This window comes from Microtus ochrogaster, chromosome 2 (genome assembly GCF_000317375.1).
Source record: "Microtus ochrogaster isolate Prairie Vole_2 chromosome 2, MicOch1.0, whole genome shotgun sequence".
In the NCBI taxonomy this organism is placed as follows: domain Eukaryota; kingdom Metazoa; phylum Chordata; class Mammalia; order Rodentia; family Cricetidae; genus Microtus; species Microtus ochrogaster.
Window position 1 is genome coordinate 43,008,832 of NC_022010.1, and position 23,098 is coordinate 43,031,929.

The 23,098-nt window shown below is 48.1% G+C and overlaps 1 protein-coding gene across 3 annotated transcripts in view; it reads left to right on the forward strand.

Moving 5' to 3' along the window:
* Positions 1 to 23,098, forward strand: part of Heg1 (heart development protein with EGF like domains 1) — a 78,796-nt gene that overhangs the window by 33,594 nt on the left and 22,104 nt on the right. For 2 of the 3 annotated variants that reach the window (XM_013351605.2, XM_026785728.1), the window contains exons 6-13: positions 1,741 to 1,965; positions 2,605 to 3,924; positions 6,817 to 6,936; positions 7,937 to 8,056; positions 12,103 to 12,206; positions 14,948 to 15,006; positions 15,237 to 15,397; positions 18,985 to 19,119. In XM_013351605.2, the coding sequence (XP_013207059.1) occupies positions 1,741 to 1,965; positions 2,605 to 3,924; positions 6,817 to 6,936; positions 7,937 to 8,056; positions 12,103 to 12,206; positions 14,948 to 15,006; positions 15,237 to 15,397; positions 18,985 to 19,119 (2,244 nt within the window). The remainder of the gene's footprint in view (positions 1 to 1,740; positions 1,966 to 2,604; positions 3,925 to 6,816; positions 6,937 to 7,936; positions 8,057 to 12,102; positions 12,207 to 14,947; positions 15,007 to 15,236; positions 15,398 to 18,984; positions 19,120 to 23,098) is intronic. The other variant, XM_026785719.1, reaches the window with a different exon arrangement.

Consider the following 23,098-nt stretch of genomic DNA (forward strand, 5'->3'; position numbering starts at 1 on the left):
TTCAGACACAGCCTGACCACTGGCGTAGTCTTCACCCCGGCTACACTCCGTTCTCTGTGGCCTTTGCTATTTCTTTCTTACTTCTGAAAGTAGAGAGAAAAGACCACTCCAGAGAAGTCTTTTAGAGGTAACTGAGAAAGTCTAAGCAACCTGCTTATGAGGCCAGAGAAGAGACATGTGGGTCACTCACAGCCTCGCTCTTGACACCAATCACAGACTGGTGTTCTGGAACAATCACAGCCTTTCCCCTCAGCTCCAGTCCGGGAACTCCCTCTAGGAAGTACTCCCCTTTTTAGCCGAGATAGAAACAGTCTGTACAGGTTTGGGATTACAGAAAGTCGGACTCAGACTGTCTCAAACAGCCCTGCCTGGGACCGTGGCCTCAGAAGCCAGTGCAGTCAGCTGTGATCTTTGTATAGTTGCCGTGTGACTGGGGCTGTCACAGGGTAGTTTGTCTGGCTGTTAGCCTTATAGTCCTTTTGCTCAAGGCAAGAGAGAGCTTGGGGCAGAGAGTTCTTGGGCATCAAGAGTTCAGGAATTGACTCTAATGTGTCAGCTTCCCTGATCCCCAGAGTTTTTGCTGATTTACAGAAAAACAAAGGAGTACTTACAATATAACCCAAACTTACCTTTAACCCTTACGGTGGTTTTAAGAATTGTTAATGGAGTTGCAGAGATGGCATTCTGCCGTTGAGTGCAGAACCACTCTTGCAGAGGACCTGAGTTCCAATACCATCACCCCAGCCAAATGGCTCACAACCATCTGTAAGTCTGGTTCCAGGGGATCTGCCGCCCTCTTCTGACCCCCTTGGGTACTGCACTCATGTTTACAAACCCACACTCAGGTACACATAATTTAAAAATAAAGGGTCTGGAGAGATGGCTCAGTGGCTACGGGTACTTGCTATACTTCCAGAGGGTCTGGGTTCCTTTCCAGACCCCATACGGTGGTTCACAACTGTCTGTAACTCCCAGTTCCAGGGAGTCCAGTGCCCTTTGCTAGCTTCTGCAGTCATCAGAAACACATTCATACATGTAGACAAAACACTTATACACACCAAAAAGTTAACTATTAAAATTAAAATGTAAATAAATACTGTTTTTTAAAGATTTGTTTTATTTATGCATATGTGTGCATAGGTACATGAGTTTGGACTTTATGTTCATCATTTCTGAAAAGGATTTACTTGGTAATTAATCATATAAGCTAGTTCTGCTGTGGCATGTGCACACCCACAGAAATATATAAATATAATAAAGAGCACCAACTAAGTCCACCCTTAACTCTCATGCTATTTGACAAGGGGTTGTTTGTTCGTTTTTTTCAAGATAGGGTTTCTCTGTGTAGCTTTGGCTGTTCTTGGACTCGTTCTGTAGACCAGGCTGGCCTCAAACTCAGAGATCTGCCTGCCTCTGCATCCTGAGTGCCAGGATTAAAGACATGTGCCACTACTGCCCAGCATCCATGCTAATTTTTGAACCATGGTGACTGACATGCCACAGGCCGGGCCCTGAAGTTGCCACCAACTTCACTGGTAGAACTCTATGATTGTTGTCATGTATCGCCAAGCAGAAATCTCTGGCTGAAGGAACAGTCCTTACGGTGAATTCAGTAAGAGAGATGTCGGCCCTCTCTCTGGTCACAGGTAAAGAGTCTCATGGAAGCCTGTGGGTTCCAGGGACCCAGAATGTGAGGCTAAAAGTCCTGTCCTGCACTTACCTGTCCTCTTTTTCCTGCAGTTCCGGAAGACAGTGTGCTGTTGAGCTACAGCTCGGACCGGGCAGGGAGCACTTCCGGGGTGCGGTCCCCAAACATGCACACGTCTACGATGCTCACCCGGAGCGGGGAGCGCACGCTGCGGTCCCTCGGACTCTCACACGCCGCTACGCACCCCGTGCACCCTAGTCTGCGTGGGAACGTGACGGAGCACGCAGGCCTGCTGTCCCGGGCACCTACCCTTGGAGGTGTGTTTTCCCACGGCCGCATTCCTTGACTGTAGATTCACTCACAGGCCTGGGATGGTTACGTAGGCTGGCAACCCAAAAAGTAGCTTACAGCTCATTAGGAAAAAACCCTTCTGGGGTCCCCCACCGCAGGAAGCGCTCCCGTCCCCAATTGCCTCAGACTTGCTTGAGGTATTTGGGATGACATCTGCCTGAGAGGTTAACTGTGGCGAAGGCTTTCTCCCAGGAAGAAATACCTCATTACACAGAGTGGAAAGTTGGGAGCGGTTTCCTTTTTCCATTTGATAATGGTAATTACTGCTTGGGATCTTGGGAGGTTTTCCACGGCAATTTGCTTTTATTAAAAAAGAGCACGAGGAAGGGCTTTGGAAACACTCCCTGTTTTTAGGCTCCCCACTTCTCCATTATTTCCATGTAGTCACTGTGGCTGGACTTCACGGGTGGGATCTCCTCTGGACCGACCCTAACTGTTAGCCTTCCAGTACCGTCATGACCGACAGTGCTTCCCAGGAGAAGTCACCTTTCAGAGACAATATCCCTCTTACTTAAGTTCATGGATAAGTCATGAAGATTATTTTCCAGTGCCCGTCTCAAACATTTCTTGCTTGCTTGTACCAACTTTCTCTTTTCTCTTTGTAGTCACTGAGCTGAACCAGGGTCCAGAGCGTGGCTCAGATGCTGAACCACGGCCTTCCAGTGACCACACAGACCACGCCTATGCCTCGTCTGCTTTCACCAAAGGAGAGCGGTCGTTACTGTCCATTACAGAGAACTCTTCCTCCTCAGACACCAGCGAGAGCGCAACCTCTTCTGCTAAGATCTCAGACTCTCCACGCGTAGACTTTTCTTCTTCTCAGGGGCAGACTAAAAGAAGTAACGCGTCCTCCTACGATGGCGAACCTGCTCAGTCTTCCACCAAGTCGCTGGTTCTGCTTCCATCTAACCTTCCGTCCCCCGCATCCACCGTGAATGTGCCAAACACCCTGGTTCTTGGTGCCAGCACTAAACCTGTTGAGGACCCATCCGAGTCAGAGGCCCCTTGGCCCCTTCCCTCAGAGTCACCTCCCCACCGGTTTTCAGCCACCGTGCCATCAACGGGGTCTCCCACACAGCAGCTAAAGTCTACTTCCGACACAGCCACGCCCTCGTCATCCTCACTGTCACCTTTGCCTGTCTCCTTCATGGTGTCAACCCTGGCCCCACACTCTGTCTCACAAGCAACCTTCCCACGCTCATCTTCTACCCTAGTCCCCCACAGGGCGAGGGAGCCACGTGTAACGTCGGTCCAAATGTCGACAGTGGAATCAGCCATAGCCATGTTCCCCGGTAACCAGACAGCAGACCCCAAGAACCAGAGCGCCCCGCAGCCAGAGAAAGCCATCACAGAAGCACAGTCTCTGCCCACAGATCCTACCCAAGCAGTAACGATGAGCCTTCCTCCAGGGACCCCTTGGTCCCCAGCCTTAATGGGGTTCTCCACAGAGCCAGCCCTTCCAGCCACCAGCACCAGCTTAGCCCAGATGTCTCCAGCTTTGATGTCTTCCACTTCCCAGACTCCCCACTCTCCTGCCACCAGTCCCAGCACCCTGTCAGGCACAGAAGCTTTGACTCCGGGTGTCATAGTTGTGCACATTACCCCTGAGAAACCGCACCTGCCGACCAGTCCTGAAATTCCAGTGCCGCAGACCTCCACGGAAGGGGCCCTCACCACAGAAGGGAACCGGGTGCAAATGGGCACCACCACCTATGCTGTCCCTCTGACCACTACACCCACATCAGCAGGAGCTATCACAAAGCTTGACCATGCGGAAGAGGCCAGCCCGGTTTCACCTTCTCTCAGACCATCTTCCCCTCAAACTACAAGTGTTTCTACGGCTGAAATGTTGACGTCCAAATATACCACCATTGCTGCTCAGAGCACCCCAGAGTCACCAACAGCACTGTCACCTCCAGCCCCAGGTAAATGCTTCTTCTTACAAACGCACACATTGACTGCTAGATCCTGCCCGACACTGAAGCTGCAAAGGCCTTGGGGTCTGTGTGGATGTGTTAACATGGCTAGTACAGTGTCTGTCTGATGACCTAGAATGGCTCCCATTGAAATACAAAGCATGCAGTATGGGCAGCGTGGCCCTAATGTTCTTCTAAGATCTTCCCCAAGTTACACGACTCTGTCTGAAGAAAGAGGAGAGAACACACTTTGGCCCTGCGTGGCATGCATAGAGGATATAACTGTAGCCTACATACCCTCTCATTGCCCAAGCTTTTCAAGCATGTCTTTAACTCATCTAGGGTCAGAGGCAGGCCTGGATGCGGGTTTGGACAGTGGAGAAACTGAAGAAGCAACATTAGTGGGGCTAGGATGGGGGTAGAGCGCTTGCCTGGCATAGGCAGTTTCCAGCAAGTTCTCCTGCGGCACCAAAGAGAAGAGCTTTAGGTGGTTGGTAGGGGTGGGTTGAATGTCTGCTCTCTAGAGAGAGCTGAGAGCTTCCAAGTCAGTCAGCTCTAGGTCTTTCAGGGTCAAAGGCTGCTCTCCATCCAGGGAGACCCAGAGTTCTTTGTCTCCCCGATGCTAGTTGGTAACCAGAGGACTTCTAAGCAAAAAGATGTTCAGCAAACCTCTTCCCAGTGACCTCTTGACTCGTATTTCTTTCCTTGTACATAAGGTTATCTGTCCAGCTGTGTTGCAGGTATCAGTGTAAGGAAAAGAAAGCCAACCCAGGGCAAAGAACAGCAGAAGCAGAGATAGCAGGATGTGGTGCTCACAATGCCCTTGTAATTGATCCAGACTCAGGAAGGGCAAACTGCTGTTGAGGATGGCAAGACAGACGCCATCTTAAGTAAGAGGGAAAGAAGGGGACACTGTTTGATGGCTACGGCAGAGAGCTCTGTTAGTGGCACAGTAGCAATGAGTCAGTGAAGATGAACCTGGGGGTGCAGGGTCATAAGCCATCCCCCCCTTCTAGTCTACAGTGCCCCCTTCTCAGCAATCTGAGTATGTCTAAGAAGTAAAAGATGGTTGCTTCTACAGAAAAAAAGCATCTTCATTTCTACTGACCAATACAGTCAATACCAGTCACCAGACTCCCTTAAAGCAAGGGTTAGCTGCTACAGTTCCTGTGGACAGGGGTTTGCAGCAAATACACAGGAAACTATAGACTTATATAATGGGCGCCATGTTTAATTACATAGGTGTTCTGCTCATATAGGTGATGCTAGGTAACATTAAAGTGTGGGGCTGGACAGACCACTCAGCATCTGTTTAGAGGGCACAGTGCTCTCGTAGTGGCCCTCGGTTTGGTTCCCAGGACTCACATAGAGCACCTCACAGCCACTTGTATTTTCAGTCCTGGGGGATGCAACGCCTTCTGGCTTCCATAAGCAGTGCACCCCCGTGCTCATCCTGTCTCCCTCCACGCACACATAATCTCAGAATAATAAGTTTCAGCAGTAGCCATGAAGGGTAAGCCTGCCGGGTCTAGAGTGGCCCGTCTGTTTCAGGTTACTCTTCTGAAGGCCCCAGTGTCTGTCTTCTTTCCCTTGTTCCCCAGTGATTTCCTCCCTGCAAATGATGACCCTGGTTTGTAGGCTTTCCTAAGAGCGTTTCAAACCCCCAGTGAAAGAGCATTTCACAACCGGAGCATGGACCTTCTAATTATAGAATCAAACAGAGTGTGGGCATCCTGGGGCAGGGGATAAGGAGTAAGATGCCAAGGTGACTTTAGAGTCTACCCAGAAAGCCCCTCCTGGCTCCAGGTAGGGAGAGAAAGAGCTGAGCATGAGATGCCTGAAATCCTGGCAGCTGGGAGGCGGAGACAGGAGACTCAGAAGTTCCCTGTCATCCCAGTCCACCTAAGAGTTTGAGACCAGCATTGAACTACATGAGACCACTCCTTAAAAAGCAAAGAAAAGAGGCTGGAGAGATGGCTCAGAGGTCAAGAGCACTGGCTGCTCTTCCAGCAGCCAGTTCAATTCCCAGCAGCTATATGGTGGCTCATAACCGTCCATAATGAGATCTGGTGCCCTCTTCTGGCTTGCAGGTGTCCATGCAAGCAGAATACTGTCCACATAACAAATAAATAAATACATGTGAAGAGAAAAGAGAGGGCATTGTGATGCTTAACTGATAATTTTCTCAATGGCGTGCCATCTGTGGAAGCCAGGTTAAATTTCGAGACATTCGGAAGCTGAACGTTGGTGGCGAATGTATAATCCCAGCACTTGGGAGGTAAATTTAAGTGGATAGGGCAGGGGTCAAGGCCAGTCTGAGCTATATAATTAATTTGAGGCCAGCCCAGGCTACATGAGACCATCTCAAAATAAAACAAAACATCAAAAAGTATAGCAACTTCAAGTATATGTGTTTCAAGATTTTCAGATAAAGGTTTCTATAGTTTTGACAAAATCCAAGCGAAAAAGTAAGCCATGCATATATGTGCACTTGCGAACACACAGAGTGAATCTTGGAGCAGGCAGGATACATTGCCAGGAATTCTCTCCACCTTGAAATGTATTTTAAGTTGCCATTCACTAGTCTAGTAGAATTTTCTAAGTACCACAGCAGCCATATAACCAGCAGTCCTGGACAGAGTGGCCTTCAAGAAGCATTTAATATGCACGCTTGCATCTGGGATCTAAGTACCCAGCACTTTACTATGAAGGCAAACTAGTACCAGTGCCCAGTTTCGGCGCCTCTGTCTTCTCTCCTCTCGGGACCCTGTGCTGTTTTAGTGGTGCGATTTTTCAGGACAAACAAACATAGGTGAGAACCAAACCTTAGCCGAGAGAATGAGATGTTTGCCAGGGCTGCTCTGACATTGCCTGTGTTATTCTCGCGATCTGTTTGCTCAGTCAACAGCTGCACCGTGAATCCTTGTCTCCATGATGGCGAGTGCATTGTGGACTTCACCGTGAGTCGTGGGTATCGATGTGTGTGCCCACCTGCCTGGCAAGGGGATAACTGCAGTGTGGGTAAGAGAGGCAGGGACCTTTTCTGTAATGCTACCTTGGGTGGTCGGGCTATCCAATAAGATCCTTTTCCCAGGATTGACAGCATGTACTGTGCTTGCAGAGGGCCAGGCACCCATACCAGAACTGCCTGGAATTTTAGCTCCAAAAGAATTGGACGCCTTGGGCCTCTGCAGGAACCCGCACTCATTGTGTTCACATACATATACATAATTACAAACAATTCTATTTAAAAGAGCTTTTGTCTTCTAGAGTGTACAAGGGTAAGAATTTTAGTTGAATAGTCTTCTCTCTTGAGTGTTAGCCTGCTGGTGTGTTGTATATGGTATGAAGGATCAAAGCATGATACAGACAAGACAGACTTTTGACCTGGTTCTATTCCGTGCCTTCCCTACACCCCTGCAACACGGAACTATCTCCAGCTCCCTAAAGACACCTACACTCTCTTGCCCTGGGCATTTACTCTGCTGGTTCCTCAGTTTGGAATCTTAGCCTCCCCCCCCCCCCAACGATCTGCTTGTTGACATCCCTTTAGCCTTATTTATATTTAAATAGTATTTAAAACATTCTTTAATTCTCCCCTGCATCAAAGTCTACTATTTCTGCTGGGCATGTCTTTGATCCCAGTACCCAGGAGCCAGAGATAGTGGGCTCTCTGTGAGTTCAAGGCTACCCTGGTCTACATGGTGAGTTTCAGGCCAGTCAGGGATGAAAGGATGAGGCACTGTCTCAAAACAACAACAATAAATAATAATAATAACAACAACAACAACTAGATCTATGTATATATCTCTGCACATCCAAATCCTGCCTTGTATTCTAGTTAATTCTTCATATGGCTGCCTCTGCCCTGACAGGTAGCCGTCCCCTGAGGACAAGGGTGGTTTCCTGCTCTTCTTTTGTAGCACGCTCCACACAGCGCCATTTGGCTCTCAGTACACACGGGCTTATACTTCTTTGTCTGCCACCCCGTCAACATGCTCTTGCTCGTCCTCCTCTGCAGATGTGAACGAATGCCTCTCGAGCCCCTGTCCGCCCCTCGCCATGTGCAACAACACTCAGGGGTCCTTCACCTGCAGGTGCCCAGTCGGCTATCAGCTGGAGAAAGGAATCTGCAATCTGGGTAAGAGAGTTACGTCTGTCTTAGAACGTATTGACCGGTTTTCTTCCAAATCAAAGCCAGTCTTTCCCCCAAGATAGAAAATTCAGGAATATAGAAGGAAGGGAAGCACAGGGCCTATTATTCTAACACTTGGAGCTGCAGTGCTTTTCTTCACAATTTGTTGATGTACATCTATTTAAATTCAAGACCTAGCCATAAAGTATCTTCCTGTTACTAAAAAGTACAGATATCTTAATGCCTACACAATATTCTTATTTGTGCATAACATTGCTTGCTCAGCCATGCTGCCCTGTTGTTAAGAATAAAAAGTCAAAAGAATATTCCCACTGCATAGTTGTTTTGTGATTTTATAGAGAGAAAAGACTAAGATTCTGATTGCCCTCTGCGTGCACACATTCTTCATGTTTTTAAAAGTGATCTTCACATTGCTAGTCACAGACAGATACATTTTGACACAGCTGCTGGCCACCTTATTGGCCATATTTTGTTCCTCATTTGGCAGTTCCATGAAGCTTGTTAGTTCCAAATTCACTTCTCATCCTTTGGGTTAAAACACAAATCAACAAACCCAGTGAGAACTAAGGCTCTGAAGAGACGCTCAGCAGCCAAGTTTGGGTCACCGCTGCTGAGTCCTGGTTCCCAGCCTGTAGTTCTTTCTATTCTACAAGCGTGTGTTCATTTGAAGAACATCCTTGCACACAGGGCATGACCCTTGTTGGGCTGCTGAATTTAATACCTTGCTTGCTGGAGAAATGAGAATGAGAAATACAGTTTCAGCGCTGTGGAAGGAAACTGGCTGGGGAAATGATTTGCCTTGGGATCAGCTTCGGTTGCCCAGGCTGACACCACACACACAAGTGCCCACACAGCCAGTGTTTTTGAGAGAACCGATGTCTGTGTCTTCTGCAGGTGCTGTCTGCATGAATTCCTATTACCCATAGGCAGAAGGGACTTCTTGAGGCTGGCGCGTCCCTAAAATAAGAATTTTCAAAGTTGGCTGAAATACAAGAACTGAGCGTTGTTTTAGAAAGAAAAATCTATAGGTGTAGACATGAGTCAAAAGTCAAGAATTCCTCTCGGTGTAATAGTTGATGTGCATTTGGGTAACCTGTTTCATGTCGCCACATCCTATCGGGAACTAGATAAGAGTGCGCAGTTGGAGGATGAAGAAGATGGGAATATTTCCATTTTCGTTTGTGTTTTGAAGCCCTTTGGAAAGTACACTTGCCAGGTTTCAAATGCCTGGCTTCGGGCCCTTAGCCAGCACCTGCGAACACAGAGCCAAAGCCTCTAGTTCCTCATCTGTGAAATCAGATTGCAGTCTGCTCCACTTCTCACTCGAGGTTTGGGATTGGTGAATAAAGTGATCTGCTGGAGCACGCTCTGAGTGTGGGAAAGAGCTGTCCAGATGGGAGGCAGCATTCACCAGACTGGATGCTGTGTAAGCCACCGGCTGTCAATGCGGAGCCCTTGTTACAGGTCCCTGGTAAAGCCAGCAGTTAAGCTGAGGTGAAAATCCATCCTGGGCCAGTGAGAGGGTTCCACAGGTGAAGGCACCGGCTGTCAAGTTTGACTACCTGAATTTGATTCCTGGAACCCACATGGTAGGGAGAGCCAGTTCGTGCAAGCTGTTCTCTGGCTTTCGCAAGGGTACCTTGGCACATAAACACACACGCACATGCACACATACATGCACAAAGCACACACAAAGTAAATAAATGTAATAATTTTTTTAAAAATACCCATCCAGATGATGTAACTGCAGTTACATAAGCTGTCTTGAGTACACTAACTCTATTAGAAACATACTGTGTCTTTCCACAATGTCAGAATTTATTGAGTAACAATAAATTCACAGGCTACTTCAATTTCATTTGCTATAATTTGCCAAGTTATTCTGATTTCCCTTGATAGCTGGCCATTGGCAAGCATAGGTTCTTTTATTCCAAATTTAATTACTAATATTAACTCTGAGATCACACTTTATACATCACAGTATGTTGTAGGCGCATGTGCATGTGTGTGCATGCATGTGTTGTGTGCATGTGTGTGTGTGTGTGTGTGTACAAGCGTGTGCACGGGTATGTTGGTTACAGACCACACAAGGGTTAAGGTGGCAGAGAGCTGATACAGATGAGAAGAGACTCCCTTTAGTTGTTAAATCAGGGACTGAGCTGTAGCTGTAGCACTGCAGAGGCGCACACTGGGCTGATGTGGGGCTGCGGGCTTGAGCTGGGACTATAAGGCAAGATGAGCTGTAGAGGAGCAGGACTGTGGAGGTGAAGCGCAGGCCCATGTAGTCCATAGGCATGATGTGCTATGCGGGACAGGGTCCAGATGGGCAAAGGGACAGGGAATACCATGTCAACAGTGGAGACTTGGCCAAGCTAAAGCCCTATGGACAGTCGGGCAGTCTTTGTGCATCCTGGGTGGTCAGATAGTTGCTGGGGGCATTGCTAGGCATGGCAGGTGTCTTCCTCTTTATGGGGATACAGAAGAGGGTGTTGCGCTGTTCCTTGGTGTGTTTCGTCAGCTTTAGGGCCTTGGTTTCCGATAAGTTTTAATAAACTGTATACTCATACAAAGACCCAATCTAATTTGATATATTCTTGCAAGATATCAGTCTGTGCCCCATGGATGGTTCTGGGCAAGAGGGAGTGTCTTTGTCCACAGCATGAAACAGAGTCAAATGCAGCTTATAAAATGGAGTCACCCAGGCAAAGCATTGACTAAAAGCCACTGCTTTTATAATAAGCAGTAACTTGAAGGCAAACACAGCCTCATCTCCACAGAGGTACAATACCTTCAGCAGCCAGGTGGTGGAGGCACACACCTTTAATCCCAGCACTCGGGAGGCAGAGGCAGATGGATCTCTGTGAGATTGAGGCCAACCTGGTCTACAGAGTGAGTTCCAGAACAACCAGGCCTCCACAGGACACCCTGTCTCAAAAAAAAAACCTACATAAATAAACACCTTCAGCAAATCCCTCCTAAGAAAGAGGCCAGGGTTTGGGTGAAGGCAGGCGCTGTTTCTCATGCTGAAAACAGAAGACACATTCAGAAAACTTCTATGCGCCCAACCCTCATCCTGTGCACATTTTTATATGGAGAGTCTGGATCTGAACCTGTGTGGGAAGTGAAGAGGGCTGGGTCAGGTGACTTTCCGGGGAAGCTTGTGTGCAGGGTGTCTCACAGGTAGCGCAGATGGGAGGAGTGCAGCTCAATTGTGCTAGCAGTCCTGTCTTTCCCTTTTCAAGTCATTTGGCTTCATTGTTCGCAAACATCACAGGAACATGCAAATTAGAGCCCTCCCGAAATGCTTTTGCTTGGCCAAGAGTGATTTCAAAGAGCTGCCTGCTGTTCAGAAAGAGTCCTAAGCAGCTGGCTTCACTGAACTGTAGAACAAGCAAAAGCATGTTAAATAAGGATTATGGGCTTTCGGCAGTTAACTCTAAAATGGTAGATGTTTTCCCTGGCTCGGTTGCTGGTCTTCCTCTTAATTCAGCAGGCATGCTTGCCCTGTTAGAAAGGACTCCCAGACCTCTGTGGTTCGGGTTATTTTTCTCCCCTCCAGAGGGAAAGATATGATTTTAATATAATGAAAGATACATGCCAGTTCTAAAAACAGGCTGTACTAATTTTTGGTTGTCTGCCCATTTTCGAGTCCCAGTCCCCTTAGGGCCAATCAGCCCAAATTGATGTTAACTAGAATTACATTTTATGAGTGAAATGGGCCTTAAAAATGAGGTTGTTCCCCCCGATTCTGGACCCAGTGGTGTTTCTAATGCGGGTTGTTTTCATGATGTGGTTGATGACTGTGCAGTCCTTAGCACCATGGAGTCTGCACCTACTACAAATGTTCGTCCTGCTCCGTTGTCACCCCTTGGTTGCCTTCTAGAAGAGGAAGGCATGGTTTTCACCCTCAAAAGGCTCCCATAGCTTCTACTCTGGGGAAATAAAACTGGTCATCCCAGAGGTTTCTGAATATATAGCCTTGCATTGGTCTCTCTGTTGTATGGCTTAATGGGCCACATTTTCCTCTTCAGTTAGAACCTTCGTGACAGAGTTTAAGTTAAAGAAGACTTTTCTCAATACTACTGTGGAAAACCATTCTGACGCTCACGAGGTTGAAAACAAGATTGCTCAAACCGTAAGTTTCCCCGAAAGGATGCTTTGTGCCCAGCCTTTTTTCCTAGACCAGATTTCATTCAGAGTTGGTCACTACTCAGGGTCACCTTTATCCCCCAGATCTGCTTTTGTACTTAGAAGGGAAAGTTCACGGTGAAGTAGAAAGTGTCTTGGAAATAGAAGAAAGATGTTGGGATCTGCGGTGTCCAGGAAGTGTTCGGCTTCAGATCCATCTCCATGGGCAGTCCTGTCTGCTAGGCTGTTTCTTTTTCCTATGCAAACACAAGCTCATCAGATAGAGTGTTTGCCCTGCCCCAGTGCGGGATTGGGGCGAAGAGGAAAGACCCAGGAAACCCTTGTGCCCCGTCTGCTGTTGATACCTGATATGACCTTCTCCTTGTGTTTTCAGAGCTTAGAAAGGCCAGTCTTTCACCTTGAGGGATGCCAGCGGCCTGAAACCAATTTCAATTACCCGGGCTTGTGAGCTCACAATATAAATTATCTAGGGACCTTGGATGCTGCTCTTTGCTTTCATATCTGAAAAGAAAAAATGGAAAAAAGAAATACAAACTAAACTCGGGCAATATATTTTGTTCTCGGTTGCTGCCCAAGTCAAAGATTTGGTGTTTGGGAACTGAAATTTGCCATTATACTAAATTAGAGATGAAATTAAATTAAATTAGATTTAGATTTGCTGTTACATTAAATTAGAGTTCATGTATTAGCCAGGAATTAGGTGTTCTTATAGGACTGTGGATTTTATTTGTATCTTAATTCCATGTCTCTGTCTATTGAGCATTTAATCTGTGACAGGGACAATGCTAGGTGCTCAGACCTATAAAAGGGTCAGCTACACATGTTTCAGATGGAGGACCGGGAGGCTCTGGAAGTTGGTGGCATTGTCTGAGTCCGCATTAATTGGAAGCAGAGTTGAGAGCAGTCCCCTAGGTCACCTGTGTAACTAACTTCAAGTGTGCAGGTTTCTAGGAGCACCCCAAATTTCAGGAATTTACTGGGAGGACCCACAGAACTTATTGGAGGCCAGTATCTCCATATAGATGGTTCATCACACTAAAAGGCTTTAAGTTGAAATTAGCTAAGGGACAATATGCATGGGGTAGAGTCTGGGGGTCCCAAAAGCAGAGCTTCTAGCTGCTCTGCCACTGTGGTGGTATTGCCATTGCTGGTACCTCTTGCCAACAGTGTGGGACTGTATGTCGTACTGCCAACCGCAATGCTCACCTGAGCCTTGGTGTCTGAAGCATTTATTTGGCCTTTGCCATATAGACGTGGTTGACCGTCCATATGACTGACTTCAGTCCCTAGGCACTCTAGAGGCTGAGCTGATACCCTATGACCCAGAATTCCCTCTGCTGTCCACACGATGAGTGTGATCACAGGGCTGGTGACAGGGACTATGGCAAATCCTCTGGCATGGCCCAGGATTCCCAGCTTAATAAAAAAGGACACTGTAAGACTTAGAAACTCTCGAAAGGGCAGAAGCATGACCTCCCTAGTCAGAAGTAGATTCGTTGCTGCTGCCTGGCTATTCTGCAGGTAGACATTATCTTCTCACATAGTGTAGGGGGTTAGAGCCCTGTGCAAAAGTACAGTCCTTTATGTTCCACGGTACCAGGCAGCTTGCCTAAATACTTCTTGTTTGTTTGGTCAGATATCACCATATGATACACTGAGCCAGGGGCTGGAGAGATGGCTCAGAGGTTAAGAGTGCTGACTGCTCTTCCAGAGGTCCTGAGTTCAATTCCCAGCAACCACATGGTGGCTTACAACCATCTGTAATGAGATCTGGAGCCCTCCTCTGGCGTGCAGGCATACATGGAGGCAGAATGTTGTACACATAATAAATAAATAAATCTTTAAAAAAAATAATACACTGAGCCAGGATGTACCTGACCCCAACTAACATAAAGAATTAAATGCCATCGGGGACACCACTAGCACAGGCTTTCCCAAGATGGTGTTCTGCTCATACCTGGATTAAAAAGGGCAATAGTAAACCATTGCTCTTAGCACATAAAGCAATGGCATACAGATCTACCACCCATTTGATAACATCCCAATCTTGACCCCATCTTCCCAAGTCAGGGGCTCTGAAACAGTGGGTCTGCCCGGGATGAGATGTTGAGACTCTCTGCTCCATAAAAGGAGCCCCCAGCTCGGCTGTGGAGGGCTGGTAAGAAGGCAGGCACATTGCTTTCTGTGGCTGAGAGTCTTTCTGCTCTCTCTGCAGCACAAGGCAAACACATCGCTCTTAATTTGTTCTCAGCAAAAGAGCTCTTGACCCACGTCATGTGGTTTCCCACAGAGCGTCTTTCTGAGGAAGACCTACCTTTGAGTTAGGTCAACTCATGTAGGTTATGAGGAGCCTGTAGGGCCCGTCAGACCTGGGGAGCCGAGAGGAGCTGAGCCTTTCCAGTGAGCTTGTGTTCTGTGCAGTTTTGTTGCCTGCGTTTTTTCAAACCCTGGATCGTAGGAGGGATCTTCTCCTTTGAAGATGTTTTGTTTACGAGGGAGCTGCTCTGAGCATCACTTCCTGCCGAGATTTCCCCACTATCTGCGCTGCTCCCTTTGTTCTGGCGGAGCAACAGAAAGACATTCGGGAGGGGAACACAAGGTTGCACTGCTCTGGGTAAAGCTGCCTGCTGATAACTTGATGGCTGGAAGCTGCTTATTTTATCCTGAGCACTGGGAATTGCTTCTTGGTTCAGGGATTTTGTCTGACAGCCTTGTTCTTGGTTTCAGTTAAACTTGTGTTTCTCGACGTTGCCTGGTTATATCCGATCTACAGTCCGTGTGTCTAGGTAAGAAACAGAATTTCTTAGGCTTGCGAATGGAGGTCTGTGGAATTTGGGGGGCTGTTCCCACACGGGTGATCACAATGAAGTCAGTCCCTGCCTTATGACCAGTCCACTGGGTAACCCAAGGTTGCTGGACCTTCATGCTCTCCCATTCTTTCGCTGGAGAATGGTAGTAGCATTTACTTGCAAACGCCTGGGATCCATATGCCGGTTAACTTTGACTTTGCCCACAGAGAGCCCAGCACAGTGGTGATCTCGCTGCAATCCACCTTCGCCTTGGCCTCCAACGTGACACTCTTTGACCTGGCTGATGGAATCCAGAAATACGTCAACTCCTGCAGGTCCTCTGCTGAAGTCTGCCAGCTCTTGGGGTCTCAGAGGCGCATCTTTAGGGGTAAGGAAGGATACCTCTAGGACTCACGTAAACCAGAGAGACATGAAAAGTGTTCAGGGCTCAGGCCCAGGAAAGCTCCATCATGGAGCCTGACTTTAGAATGTCTGAAGCACAGGCTTTCACAGCACCCAGAGGCTCACAGTTCTGTCTGCGCATGGCCTTTAGGCATCTAGTGCAGGCAGCCGACTCTGTTTCTTCTATACAGCGCCGGGGTAAGAAGATGCTACAGGAGCTGACAGAACCCAGAGATATCACTCCTGTTTCCTAGGGAGACTGAAAGTGATGTACAGAGTATGTAGACTTGTCAGTGATCCCACAACCTTCATAAGGTGATTACTAAGAAAACACAAAGACCCATTGCAGGGTTACCTGTCTTTTGATTGTTTCCTATCATAAAAAAAAAAAATAGGCAAATCGGAAGACTGCTCAGCAGGATGCTCCCAGGAATGACGAGGATCTCCCTTCTCGGTCCTTGGCTCCTTTGTCAGAGGCTCTTGGCTCATGTTAGGGGAAGGCCAGTGAAGAAGGCATTTAAAGACAACTCTGGAAGGCACACTTGCCTCTTGTGGGGTAGTTTGACATCTGGGAGAGGAAACTTGCTGCAATCAGAACCGCCTCTAGGCAAAGACAGAGCTAGTTCCTGTTGGCGCATTGTAAGTGATCAAAGTGGACTCTGGTTAGTTTGTTGTACCCCTGGATGAGAGCTGGCAAAGGAAGGAGAGCCTAGGCTAAGCCTCCCCATCTGGCATCCAGATGTTAGACACAAGCTGAGGATATGGGGTTTTGGCGCCATATCCCCTGGTTGGTCTAGGGTATTCCCAGTAGGTCAGGGTTTCGTAACTGCTGGTCCAGGGGCTTCCCTTGCATGGGCGAGTGCACCGCAGAGCTTGGGAGTTGGCGCTTGTCCTTCCATTGTCAGAGAAGCTCCTGGGGGCTGCTGCTTAGTAATGGGAGAAATGGACCGGACCGGGGAGAGTCAGAGTGTCTTGTTTCAAAGTCCATGCCGTTGCAGTGTGCTGGAAACTTTGAGGCTCTCTGGTTTTATGTTTTTGTTTCTCTTGCCAAGGACTCAAGGGTGCCATTTTTTTCTTCCCCCTGAGGTAGGCACCCTACAGTTTGCTAACCATCTCTGGACTGCACTTTGTGTAGTCAGCGTTGAACCAGGGCACTTTCCTGTTGCCAGCAATGCATCTGTGCCTTGCAGATTAAGTGGGTGGTTACATGGATTTGCAAGAGCCTGTTCCTAGCTGTGCCTGCCCACTCAGCTGCATTGCTTGGTCTGCCCCATGTGGTTTATGGGAAGACTCCAGTCACCAGTCACTGGTCACCTTGAGACCATCCCCACTGCTCCTTTCCAGTCCCTTGAGAATAAAGACAGCCGCGCGTATTAGCCAGGATTGGGCTCGTGTCCCCATTTTCCCTCCAGACCTTCTCTAGGTTTGACCAAGAGGTTCAGTTCTGTCTCTTGGTAATTTTTCTGGAGCTAGAGAAGTAGTAGACCAGCAGGTGCTACACATCTGGATTTCGAGCCTCTGGGCTGCGAGACTGCCCTCAACATTGTTACTGGCAAGCACGGTTTTCTCCTCCAGTTCCCTAGATGTTCACCTTCCTTCTTTCAAAGTCTTCTAGTTCTCATGGTCTCCTGAGGTTTAGGGACTGTGGAAATCCCCCGTGGAATGCCTCAACCTTAGACACACGTGAGTGCCCATTGTCTGTTTTGCTGGATGCTAATGTCCAGGAAAGACCATGGGAATTGTGAGTGCCGAAGTCTCCCATCACCAGGGATTGACTGAAGTGAGACTCCGCAAGGTCCTGTTGGGTGGCTTTACGAAAGATGTTCTTTGTGAAGGCTGAGGAAAGTGGCTCCTCTTGGCGGGGCAGGACCTGCCCTCCCTGTTCAAACAGGAGTCTGACACTGGGCAGGAAATGCCTGCTTTGGCATGGCAATGAATGTTTTTGCTAGCAGCCCAGATCAGTTGAGAGGATGGAAGGAAAATTTAACATTGGCTTCTAGAAAATACCTAATCAGACCGGGCATTTCCCAGGCTAGGATCGCCTAAACAAGGCTGTATCCCGGGGATGTTACTCTCTGTTAACCAGTTGACTGGCAGAGCCTTCAGGAAAGTCGGATGAGAGGTTGTGGAGGCTGAGGTCCTCCCTGGTGCCAGCTCTGCAGAGTTTGCCTGGTGAGACTGTTTCCCGTTCAAGTTTCCTCTTGAATACAAACTTTTCACAATGAACAAAGGAACTCCGATTTAGCACGTCAGCTGCACTGATAAAGGCAGGAAATTCGGCACTGAGAATTGAAGCTGGACCCTAACTCACCCCGCTGGGACCAGGCTGTCTCTCAGAGGGGTGGATGCTGGGAGTTCCACGTGGGCTGTTAAGCCCTGGCATCAGCTCGCATCACCAGAACTTGCCCAGACAAGGGTTAATTTTGCAGTGTCAATAACAGGATCCTTCTGAAGAGCTTGGGGTCTTTTCTCTGAGATAGAAGAGGGGATACCATGCCTACAAAACTGACACCCACTCTTCATTGTACAGCAATGCACATACCGCCTGTCTCATTGCTGCTCTTGTCTCACGTTGAACTTGCTGTTGGCCCCCATCAGCAACAGCACACATCTGACTTCCTTTGCCATGTACATGTGTTTCTGTCGAGTTGGTTTCATAATCCTGTTCCTTCTGTGCACCATTTCCCAGTGCCCCTTTGTCTATCTCGGGTAGTGAAATGTAGCCTTCATTGTGTTTGCTGTATAAAACCTCACAAAGGACTGTGTGCCCAGCAGTGGATGCTTTTGCTACTGATAAACAGATTCTTCATCACCCGTGAGGTAAATAACACTCACAAATGAACATGGAAGTGCCCTTAAAGCTGGCCTCCTTCCTTGCCTGCTTCTGTCTCTCCTGCTGATGGTGGAGTGACTGACAGGCCAGTAAGGCCAACCCCAACCCCAGCCCACACATGCTCACTTGCTGGTCTCTGTACTGAAGACCCTATGCTGAATAAACCTCAAGAAACCACCACCATAGTGGGAAGACAGCCAGACAAACAGCTTCCTGCCAGCCTGGGGAGCCAGATTCCCATTCAACCCCAGCCCTGTAATAAACCCGAAAAAGGCAGCACACCGGGGGCACAGAAAGTTTCCCCACCCTAAAGAGTCATCCTGGGCCCCTGAGGACACACAGAGCCCAGATATGCTTCCACTTGAGACTGGTCTGGCTGGAACTGGTCCAAGCGCTCAACTGCCTAAGAACATGGTCACATTTTCTGGGTTTGTTCCAGCTCTCTTACCTGCCCCAACACCCAGTCCTTTAACATGGGGTACAGAATAAACCACACAGAGGCTGCGTTTGTAGATTGGGCAGTGCCTCTTCCTTCCTCGGTTTGGTTTCTCCGTAGGGAATGCTTGTGAATACTTATTTACCGGCAGTGACCCGGAAACAAGGGGCAGAGGCTGTGCAGGTCCTCTGGGAGGAGTACGGCTCCGCAGAGACTCTCAGCCTCTTGAAATAACAAGTTCATGCATTGTAAGCTGTGAAGACGAGGTTTGGTTTGGTTTCACCGTCTTGTTTTCCCATCCCAGCGGGCAGCTTGTGCAAGCGGAAGAGTCCAGAGTGTGACAAAGAGACCTCTATCTGCACCGACCTGGATGGCGTGGCGCTATGTCAGTGCAAGTCCGGCTACTTTCAGTTCAACAAGATGGATCACTCTTGCCGAGGTAGCTGTGGGTCCCCAGCAGTTTTAGACATCTTCCTGAGATAGGCAGGTGCAGCGCATACCATGCGGGTGGGCTCTGCTCTGGGTGTGATGTTTCTAAATTAGGAGTAACTGCTATTAGGCTGGCTATTAGGCTGGCGGCAGGAGTGGATACAGTATCGCCTTGCATGTATCTCCTGCTGCACGCTAATCTAGCCAGTCCTGCTCAAGAAGAAAGAGAATGGAAGATATCAGAGAAGTTCCCTCCCCTCCCTTCCAGGAAGTGATCGCGAGGGTCCCCTTCACCTCCCTTCCAGTTAGAAGAGGTTAGAAAAATTGTTTTTATCCCCAAAGCTTTGCCTGTTGCTTGTTAACCATTACGGTGAAAATACAGGCGCAGAGCAGGGCCTGGGGTGGGTCTTTCAGGGGCCACCGTGACTCAGCAGTGAGTGTACTCAGTGATGTACAGGACACCCGGGACACCAGAGCCACATTCTGCCTCACTGATTAGGCTTCATCTTAAGCAGCCACTTCATTTCTCTGAGCCTCAGTTTCCACTTCTTTGAAAGGAATGTGGTGACATTTCATCAGCTGTCCCAAGAACGACAGAAAGCCATGTCTAAGGCTGTGCTTTGAAACCTGTGGGGACTCGCTCTTGTATTTATCTAGGTTGCTGTGCATTTGATGGGCTAACATTTTAAAGATTTCTTGGTTTGTTGGAGAGTAGAAATCTAATTCTGCCAGCCTTTTTAAAAAGGGGTTTTTTTATTTATATTTTATGTATGAGTGTACTGCTTGTATCCCTGTATGCCAGAAGAGGGCATCAGATCCCACTAGAGGTGGTTGTGAGCCACCATGTGGTTGCTGGGAATTGAACCCAGGACCTCTGGAAGAGCAGCTAGTGCTCTTAACCTCTGAGCCATCTCCCTAGCCCCATTCTGCCAGTCTTTTAGAAGAAGTGGAAGACATTCACTTCATTTGAGACAAAGATCACGCTCGATGAGTGTGGTCCAAAAAACTTGCCTTAAAACCAATTTTATTCAGACCTGGAGTGCTGTGTGCCCTGGCTCTGAAGCCTGCTACAGTCTGTGGTGATCAGCAAGGCTGGCAGATAGAGACTACTTTCTTACAGAGCGCCAGCTCTAGTTACAGTGTGAATGGCACAGATTTCCTGCTCAGCCAACACCTTCTTAGTGACAGATACATAGGGATCCTAGAGAAAACTCACATACAGGGGCATTGTAGCATGTCACTGGGGTCAGGACTTCCCCTTAGAAGACTCATTTCATCAAAAAAAATACAGAAATATATTCGGGGCAGCCCTTTGATCTTAGACCTTAAACCTTAGACCTTCTGATGGTTTAGGTTTAGATAGAAAATTCTCTTGAGGTCCCACATCAGCCTTCCGCGTGGGAACTGTGATAGGTTTAGAAGAACACCCGCTTTCTGAACTGGGCTTCAGGCCTGGTGTGCTTGGTCCCCAGCCCCTCATGGCTGTGCCAGACTGTTGCTTTGCCTCAAAGAAACCATGCTCCCCGACCCCTTCTTATCTGCTTCTCTGCCCTTCTCAAAAATGGGGGCTGGAGCTCAGCTGCACGTGGGAAAATTATGGCACTGAAGTCCGTGTGTGTTGTGATACTGTGTTGTGCACTGTGTGCCTATGACAAAGGTTACCAGGACCATAGGTGTGCAGAGGAGCTGACCTCATGAACCTCATGGCCTTCAAGAGTGGCCCTGCCAGCCACCCTTGTTCCTGACTGGCTTGGGCCATTTCTTTCTATTTCCAAGTCAGCAATGTCCTACCTATCTCTTAGAGGCAACCTTGGTGGCATTGGGCAAGCCTCTATAAGAAGGACATCTCCTTCAATTTTATATGTAGCTTTGGAAGTATGGCAAAGACTGTAAGATGATGTAGTGATGTCTGTGAGACTGTAAGAGGCATGTGTGTATACCATATAAACACTTGACAGTGTATAGCTTGTATTACAGAAATTTAGACCAAAAAAAAATCATACACATTTCTCACTCCTCTGCCATACAGAGATCTGGCCAGATTTGCCATGACTTGAGGGGAGAAATGAGAAATGAACTCATTTTGTAGCCCAAGCTCACCTAGAACTCTATATATAGGTAGCTCCGCTGTCCTCAAGCTCAGGATCTTCCTGTCTGAGCATCCCAACGATCTCAGGCATATGTCGCCGTGGTCCTTTCCAGGTTTTCATTTTCAGTATGTGTGCTTTAAGTGACACAGGTGCCACCAACTTTGTTTACCTGGTAATGACCAAGAAGCAGCCTGGGAAAACCTTGACTAACCTTGGGGATTGTTGAAGCCCCATGAGGCCCCATCTCAAGCTGTGGTGGTCATGGGCCTCGCTCTAATGAATGGATTCCGGAGTTTTGTGAACTCTAGATCTGTCATGGGTTAGCAGTGACATCTTCTGGCCATTCGTGCTGGAGCACAGACATTTAAAATTAAAATATGAGTCCTTCCTGGGTTTCTCCATGCTAGCAACCTCCCCCCTCCCCTCCTTCTGACTAGATTGAGACTAGCATTTTAAAAAGATTTTGGGGAGGGCTTTGTTTTTTAAAAAACAGGGTGTCACTATGTAGAATTGGCTGACCTTGAACAGAGATCTGCTTGTCTCTGCCCCCTTAGTGCTGGGATTAAAGACATGCACCATCACCCCTAGCAAAATTTTATTTTAATTCTATGTGTTTGGGTATCTGTATATGTGCTACACATGTGCAAGTAGCCTAGCAGTCCAGAAGAGGACATCATATCCTCCACAGTGGGAGTTACAGATGGTTGGGAGCCCAACGCCTATCTCCTGGCATAGCGGTAAATGCCTTCTCCGCAGCCCAGATTCTAAGTCTTCTCTCTTCAGATGACAAGCACCTCAGGAGCCAAAACTGTACTGAGGATAGGATTTAGCATGTTGTAAGTAGTGCTCATGTGTCTATTAAAGTGACCACAGGGCAACAAATATGTCTTGGGATCAGTACATCTCGACTTTGTGTCTTGTGAGTTATTCAAACTTCATCATGTTCTTTAAGCTTGATTTTGAACCCTTAGCCATAGGAGAAACCCAGTGAGACCATGTATGCAAATTCTGGCCACATTTGTTCTGTCTCTAGGGCTCTGGGGTCAGAGTCCCTCTGGGGTATGTGCGAGGAGGAACTGGGAGTGTCTTTACCGGCAAGGTTTCCCCTAAAAGTCCCAAGAGCAGCACCGGGCACACAGGAACACACATGATGAATACACCCTTTAAAAAAATATTTCCCATGTATATATTTGTTCGTTTCTTCGTTGTGAATACATACATGTGGTGGTCAGAAGACAACTTGATGGAATCTCTTCTCTTTCCACCATGTGGGTCCTGGGGCTTAAGCGCGGGTCATCAGGCTTGGTGGCAATGTCCTTACCCACTGAGCAGCCCCACCAACCCATGTCCTTTTGATTAAAGAAATGTTCCATCAGGAAGTCGGGATACTTTTGATGCTACATGAAAATAGCTCAAGCCACCAGCTGGAGCTCATAGGCAGGACAACAGATGGCCCTTGCGCATGGCTGGGGACAGCCAGGAGTGGAGAGCGCCCACCCAGCAGATGAGGGTTGGGTGTGTAGATGGATATAAAAGTGTTTGCCGGAAGAGTGTCCAGAATAGAATGCCCTGGCGGGCGGAGAGGTGAGCTGTCCCCGTGGAGCGCTCCTGCAGTCTGAGCCAGAAAGCATCCCTCGGGGGGCTTCCCTCATCCCCACAGCCCCACTGGAGCATGATGCAGAGCTAGGAGGGGGAGCATGAGCGGGGGGGGGGGCGTGAAGCTTTCTACTCAGACCAGGAAAAGGCAGGATCACTCTGCTTGTTCCGTAAAGGAGTCCTTGCTTTCCTAAGACCCGCAGAGAACTCAAGGAGTCAAAGATGGGGGAATACAGCCTCATCTCCTCTCGAAATAGGATATGATTACTCTTGCTTGTATAATAAAGGGTTTGAAACACCTAT